General features: G+C 37.6%; 1 protein-coding gene across 2 annotated transcripts; it reads left to right on the top strand.

Moving 5' to 3' along the window:
• Positions 1-595: 595 nt before the first annotated feature.
• On the top strand, positions 596-5,876 carry LOC103721901 (uncharacterized). Of its 2 annotated transcripts, none has more exons than XM_008812283.5 (6): positions 596-905; positions 1,119-1,186; positions 1,424-1,553; positions 4,862-4,962; positions 5,037-5,076; positions 5,670-5,876. In XM_008812283.5, exons 1-5 carry the CDS (start codon positions 722-724, stop codon positions 5,073-5,075), a joined length of 522 nt encoding a protein of 173 aa, XP_008810505.3. In that variant the 5' UTR covers positions 596-721; the 3' UTR covers position 5,076; positions 5,670-5,876. The 2 variants fall into 2 exon arrangements, with proteins under 2 accessions (XP_008810505.3, XP_088569637.1); XM_088713511.1 differs by having other exon boundaries at positions 5,664-5,876.
• The last annotated feature ends 1,887 nt before the right edge of the window (positions 5,877-7,763 follow it).

Here is a 7,763-nt window from a genome sequence, read left to right as displayed (position 1 = left end):
CTTGAGTATCAGCCTTGAGATCGAGCGTGGTTATTGTCATAGGGAGATCCTGGTGCAGCAAACAGGAAAAAGTCGGCATCCATCAACGCCGAATTCGCGCCATTCATGTTCTGCGACAGTGGCCGAAATGATGGAAAGCCTTTCGATGATGGACAATTAACCATCGCAACTCTGATTTGATCCCCCTCTTCAAGTCAAGACTATTTGAAAATAACAAGCATGTTCATCCACATGATAACCTCGAGTTTCTGAAAGCAGCAGCACGGCTCAAAAATAAATAAAGAAAGAAAGAAACAAATGAACAAGCGTAAGGGAAGTTCGTGTCCTCGAGCAGGGCACATTTGCTGTGGATTTTCCAAGATCACTCGTTCAATCGAATGGTTATGGGGATTTCCATCTCGCACTTTTAGCGAGAAGAGAAGTTGCAAGGTTACTGATAGAATGCGCAAATGGCACCAAGAACCATGTGTTATGTTGTTTTTATTGTCGGGGCTGGGTCATTGGTCTAATTCTTCAAGCTTCGTGGACCGGTCCAATAGTCACTCGCCACATCACCCCCTTATTTATACTGTTCATTTGGGTGCCTGCTATTCACCGTACATACGCCTTGGGATTTGGCCTGGCACACTGGACCTGGTCTATGTAATATTGCGCGGGTCACTGGGCTGTCCCCATTTATTAAGTTGCCCCCAAGAGGGCACGGAGGAAGAAGAAGACGAAGATGGTGGTGGTTAATGTGAAGAAGGCGGCGGATGAGTCGGTAGAGTTCCTTTACGAGTGCCCCTGCTCTTCGACCATCGACGAGATCGCCGATTCCATCTGCGACATCTCCGCTCTCCAGTCCAAGATCCATACCCTCTCCCGCCTCCTCAGACGCCGTGCCCTTACGGACGACGCTTTCAGAGGTACCTGCTATTCTTTCTCTTCGCTTGGTTTCTTCTGCTTTAAGAATTCTCAAGAGCGAAAAGGAAATCCCTCCTCTTCAATCCAACTTATTATTGGTCTGATAGCTATCTTAAAAAAATTGTGAAACCTTTGCGGTTCCCTTGCTTTTAAAGTTCCAAGCTTTTTACTGTTTAGCAGAAGAAATTGATGGATGCCTATTTCTTCTGTTTCAGAAAGTTATCCAGATGCCGTGGTTGCTCTGGAGAGAACGTTATCAGAAGCTGAGGCTTATGCTTCTAAGGTCAGATTCAAAACGATCTTCTTCTTCTTCTCCTCCTCCTCCTTTCTAGCTTCATCGTTCTAATTCTTATAAGGCAGATCCCTATTGTGTATATTTCTTTCATTTTTTTTTGTCCAAATACAAGTGAAAAGCATGGAAAGTTTGGGATGGCAAAAACTTGCAGAGTAGCAGTCAGTTTACATTTCTTGGTTTTGCTGTCTCAGGAGCACTCATTGAAAGATTGGAATTTTGTTCCAGGACCAGGTTCAGTACAAACGATTCTTGTCGCCTTATGCCCTCGGAGCACATATTAAGAGCGTTGAGAAGGAAGTCAAGAATTCTCAACTGATGAGCTTGTCTGATTTAAATCTCGCACAATTCTTTTCTGGTACTTCTTCTGTATATATTGCTTAGAATGCTGTCCACGTGCTATGCATTAATTTGAGTTATTCATGATCATATATTACTAAAAAAAAAATCATCCATTTTCTTATTCGTTTGTTGGTTAAAATGAAATTTCAATGAGGGATTCTTTTTTCAATGCCATTAATACCTAATTATAAGTCGTCACCGGTGAGGTGTTACCAACTAGAAACTTTGTACACCTTGCATTGATGGCATTCAGCCTGTGCCTGTAAACTTTTACTCATTTTTGTTGTCAAAAGTAGGATAATTTTTGAAATTTGTAAAAATATGCGATAGATGGTAGCAAGAACATCATGGAGGATGCCTAAGAGAGAGTAAAACACACATTTTATTAGGTTAGCATTAGCCCAAAAAGTAACAAAAAGGATCTAATACATTAGGTCTAATTGTATAACGTCCCAGAGTATTCTTTACTAGTATAGGAATCATCATTATTAACTAGTCTGCACAACATGAATATTTATCATTAAAAGTTGGATACCTGTCTGGCTGCTTGAGATGATCTCATAAACCTGTTTCACAAGTTTGTAAGCCTAAAGTGCTATTTCCTTTTTCACCTTAGCTGTATGAAATTTTTTACATGTCATTTTCAGTGGTTAAACTTCCGCACACCCATATCTTGGCAAGTTCTTAGCCAACTTTCATTCCAAACATTGGCTGCACATGTTTTTATGGATTTTTTTTGGCGGCTAGTGATGCATCCAGTAAGCTTCGTATCAGTATTGGCCCTTCAAACTTGCCTAATGTTTGGCCTGATGGCATTCTGAATGGGCTTGAGATTATGAAGATGAACATTTCCACCAGTTCCGTTATTGTTATTGCACCACCTGGTTGAAAGAAAAAAATTGGTGTGATATTGGGCTCAGATGCCTAGTACATTGCAAATCCCAAAGGGCCATGAAGGAATTCAATCCTTTTGAAGTCACCTTCGGTAATAAAATTCCAGTTAACCATATCTTGGCAAGCTCTCAGCCAATGGTAGGCTGTCCAATATCTCAAACATTGCATTCCCTGATGGGTCCTAAAGAAATTCAGTCACCGTGGAAGTAGCATAATAGAATCAACCAGCTATTTTGCCAGCCCTGTCTACTGAAATAGATATTTTTAGAGTCTTGGCAATTGAAGGTTGCATACTAACGATAGGAGATGCTTTATTTTTTAGGCCTCTAACGAGGATATGATAGGCTACTTGAGGAAGGCTAGTTTAGTAACATAGTTTTCTTCCTTTTATGCTATTTTTAATTGTATAAACTAGAAAACACTTACCTTGAAAGGATTGTGAAGGGGTAGAGAAAGAGTAGCACACCTCCCCTATGATAACATTTTGAGAGGAGATCTTCTTGATTCGTGTATGTATATGCTAGAAGTATAGCTAGAAGAAGTAAAATCTGGGACTAACAATGCATATTATCTGAACTTAGTGATCTTTGGCGGAGGGAAAGAGTAGCATGACTTTACAATGATAAGTGAACAAGAGGATATTGAAATTCATTTTAACAATTATTTTAGAAGTTATTTGCTATTCAAGAATAAGAAGTTTGGAAAGCTCACCAGATTTGATGTCATAACATAGTATTTATACAATGTACCAAACAAATCATTCACAGGGTTCAAAGCAAGAGCAGTGAATTGGGAATTTGGAAACCAAGAGATAATCTCCCTATCATAAATTATAACTTGATGCTATGAACTATCCAACCTTTACCTAATCCGAGTACTATGCTTCCCAATATTATATTCTTTATGTAGGAATGCTCCATACTCTACCAAATTTTTATTTGAAAGAGCCTCATCTCAAGATTTCATGCCAACATTGCTACCAAAAGAACCTTCCACTTCACCATAGTTCTTGGATGTATGCATTAAATAGTTTCAGATACGATTCCTATATGGTCATTTCAAGTGTGGTAATGCATGAAGGACATGCAAGGAAGGTAGAAGCTAGCTAGATGCCTTAGATCAAAAGTGAACTGTCCTTCTTGAGAAACATAAAACAGATCTGCTTCTTAGGGGCCAACTCTACTTAAAACTTATTAATGAGTATATATATCACATTCCCATGTTTAGCTTCCTTAATAAGGGCCACTTGTTATGAGTTAGAGCCACCGAAAACCTCTGACAGGTAATTTTTACATGCATGCTCTTTTAGTGCTTTCTACCACCTTCTACGTCACATTTACAATTTTATCAAAGCTTACGTTTTATTGAACTACTTATTGTCAATCACAACCTCAACCACCCGAAGATGATTCCAATGACATGCACTTGCTTTTGAGAGGCATCACTAAGGTAAAGGTATCATATGCAAGTTAAAATTGGCATTCCCATGTAAGAGCTATATGAATGCCGGTTTTACCAAAAAAAAAAAAAAAAAAAAACAGGAACCACATTTGCAATTCCCATGTCATATTTCCCATTTTCTTATTCCACTAAAGAGATGTTAACCAGGAACCACCTAGACTCTTACCTTTAACAATGTTAACATGGAGAGAAAAATGACAACTTTCTGCTTGGGTGCAGTGCTTATCTTATCATTCATATAGGGCAATTGCCCTGTAAAATGAGGTTATCACCAACATATGGCCGCATGAGTAGAAACCCCAGTAGCTGTTTGAACCATAAGTATGAGAATTCCGGAACTTTGAGAATTTACTCGTAAGCTCCCAATTTTGAAGGACTTTGAACATCGATAATTATTATCAGATTCTACATAATAGAATTGTATGAGAATTTTGATTGAAACTAAACTTTAATGGGCCAACTCAAAATATCTTACTAGAATTTGGGCCAATTCAAAACGAAATGCTCCAGACCCTCAGCTAATCGTTACTGTATCCACATTTAAATCCTCTCTCTCTCTGTGGGTGTGTGCACGCACAAGCGCGTGCACACATGCACATGCATGTGTAGTTTTGAGCATTTCAGAATTTCTAGTTTATTGCAATAGCTTTGCCGTAACATCTTTTTGGAAGACAACCTTTTAAATAAAGTTAAATTGTGACTTCTCCTTTGGACTAAGAATTCTTTTTCTGTGCATAGCTTCATAATCTTATGGCTGAATCTCTGTTTTCACAAATTTTATCTCTTTTTTACCTGTACTCATTTATCGTTCTTTATAACCTTAACTTTCCTGTCTAAACACTAACTGCTATTTGTTAACTTGATGTGCATCTGAGATTATATTTTTTTTGCTGCTGTTGTATTGTCTGATAATATCATACAGAAGTCCATTTGCTTTTTCTAATTCTCGAGCTATCATTTATTTTCTAGATAGTGACCATCATGATGGTATGCAACTATGGTGGGCTGGAAAGGAACTTGTTAGGGGAAAAAGGTTATCTGATTACATAGGTGAAAATGAGAATACAAAGGTAGGTGTACTTTGTAAAATCAAAGTCACATATTTCCAGGGAATTCCTTACATGAGTCAGTCTTTTGATGGCAGATTATCATCAGATTGAAGTCAGCTTCCACAGGGATGTAAGGTTTGTCATATTACTGGAAGATATGCAGCTGTTGTTTAATCTGTTTTGTGCCGTTTTGTTGCTTGTGGCTGTTCCTGGTAGCTTTTAGCTTCCTCGAGTGTTTGGTACATGTCTGGTAGGTTGCCATCAGGTCTGCAGTCCCATACATGTTGAATTGTTCTTTTCAATATCGCTGTTCACGTAACAAGTAAACTTTGGAGGAATGCAGGTGTCGCAACAGTAGCATCATTAGTGAATAAGGAAAAAGTATCCTGTGCACAACTATTTCAAAGAAAAAAGTATCCTGTGCACAGTTATTTCAAAGAATCTTTCAGCACGACTCTTTCAGTTCAAGCACAAACTTTGTAACCCTGATCTTTTAATATTCTGTTTCTTGTGTAGTATGAGATTCATGGTTTAGCAAAGATATACTACTTTCTAGTTTCAGAGGACATCTAACACCTGCAAGTACCTTCCAAGATATCATCTGTAATGATTAATGTTCAGATAGTTGATATTCTTGTCTTATATCTTTGACTGCATGAATGTTGACCTTCTGAAATTACTAATATACATCAGAATTTGATATCTTGTTATACTCATCAAAGAGGCAGATTATACGAAACATCCATATAACAAGTTGCTGTTGCTGACAACTATGGTGCGGTCAAATACATGGAGCATATTGTAACTTATATCACATGTTGCCGAGTATGATCCTGTCCTGGTTGCAGCTTTTATCTGCAGACTAATCAGGAAAAACTCGAAAAAGATGAGCAAGTGGTATACAGAAAAGGTTGCAAGGCTGTGTGCTTTTCTTATGTTCTTTTTCTACCATGCCAGTAGCCACTTGGGAACATGCATTGCAATAAAGTTCATGGTCAGACAAGTTGCTTAATGGAGAAGTTTTGCAACTCTTCAAAGTATCCGCAGGGAAAAAACAAAAAGCCACTATGTAACTCTTGATGTCATTAATGTGCTTTATTTGCTGCATATTCCAGCAATCATTATGAAAGAAGCCTTTTAACATAATTTGATGAGCGTATGTTTATATAATGGAAGCAGCAACAACGCTTAGGAGTAATCTGTCATTAGCTCCCCAGACAAGAAATATCTAAGATGAATTAAGTGCAGATAATCTTCAGAAATATATTATATTCTCAGCAATTGCACTGTTCAGTTACATTTAGAGTGAAGGATTAGAAAATAGAAAAAAAATCATGCATTTGTGTTCTTGCTAATATAATATTTTTAAATTTTGTACTTGTTAATGACTTGTATGATGACAAAGGACTTATTTATTTGATTTGTCTTGGACTTATTCCGGAACAAGTTTCGAGATATGGATGTATGTGAATAGCCTTGTTTATGATCATCAACGACTTTATGTTACTCTGGTCAAGGGTGAAGAATATGACTATATCCGTGATCGAGAATCCTTTAGAGCTTGAGATATTAAGAAGCACCACTTAAGATTACCTTAAAAAAAGGTATTATTTAAGCAATAAGCTTATAGCAGAATGATCGTGCTTTGTCAAATTAATTGCCTACTATCAAAATAAAACTAGATCATCATATTAAAGTAATAGTTGGTATTTTTTTTCTGAGATATTTAAAGATCATGAAATGCCATAAGATTATCATGTTCACATAATTTTTTTTTTTTTTTTTTTTAGCAACAGGGCCTAAATACAAAAAGTCAGAAGTTGTGAAATGTTGCTGCACCGAAATCTAGAGTTTACGTACTATGATAGCTTAGGTGAAGAGCTATAAATCAATTTATCATTTTTGAGCAGTACATATGCCGAGTAACTGCTACTTTATTTCATTGGTCTAAAAAGGTTCATATTTAGTGGGATCTGGTTCATCAAGAACTACTATAATAAGATTTTCTTACGAAGGTTCTCTCATTTAACATAGCATATGACTTCATTCACCAAAAATCCAAGTCAACACATAAGATACTGAATGGTAGTACATTTAAACACTTGTCTAAAATTAGATGTGCTTACAGAAGTCCATTCATCTTCATGTCTTCTCGGAGAGCATGAACAATACATGACTACAGATGTCATGAAGCCACCCCCACCAAATATATAAATGAAGCATCTCCCCCTCCACCCTATGGAGGCTAGAGAAGTTGGGTGGAGAAAGGGGGTCCCTGTTACATGCCTATCAGCCCTGGAAGTGCTGAAGAGACTTTGTCGGTTTGTCATGCTGCTTCCTTTAGCTTTAATCCTATCACTGGTTTACTTAGCTTCGTTCCACTCCCTTTGCTTGGTTTACTTAAAATTAATAGAGAGCTTCAGACTATGGTGGTTGTAAGTCGCCTTTTTTTTCCAACCTTGTTATTCTTGTCGATCACTGGTTCCTTGTTTAAATCTGACACCCAAAAAGCATCACTAATGTGCCGTGACAAGCTCATCTTATAGCAGATTTAACTCCAGTGTCTTTTCATTTGAGAACTCGCCAAAATCTTCATTCAGGACATGCTTGTTGGTGGAGCATGGAGGTGGCCTGTCACACTCTCATTTGAATGTAGTATAACTTGTGCATGGTCTTGTCGTTTGTAGCCATGCACAATTGATAAGATGTAGCCTCACAGACGAGTTGTCCCACGAAACTAATCCCATAATGAAGTTTTTAATCAGATGACACGATTTTTTTGCCAGTACCACCTTCTAGATGTCATTCTTACTGTTGGGGGA

This window comes from Phoenix dactylifera, chromosome 17 (genome assembly GCF_051530095.1).
Source record: "Phoenix dactylifera cultivar Ajwa chromosome 17, Ajwa_hap1_PhDact_Kaust_v1.1, whole genome shotgun sequence".
Classification (NCBI taxonomy): domain Eukaryota; kingdom Viridiplantae; phylum Streptophyta; class Magnoliopsida; order Arecales; family Arecaceae; genus Phoenix; species Phoenix dactylifera.
This window is presented reverse-complemented; position numbering and strand designations above follow the sequence as displayed.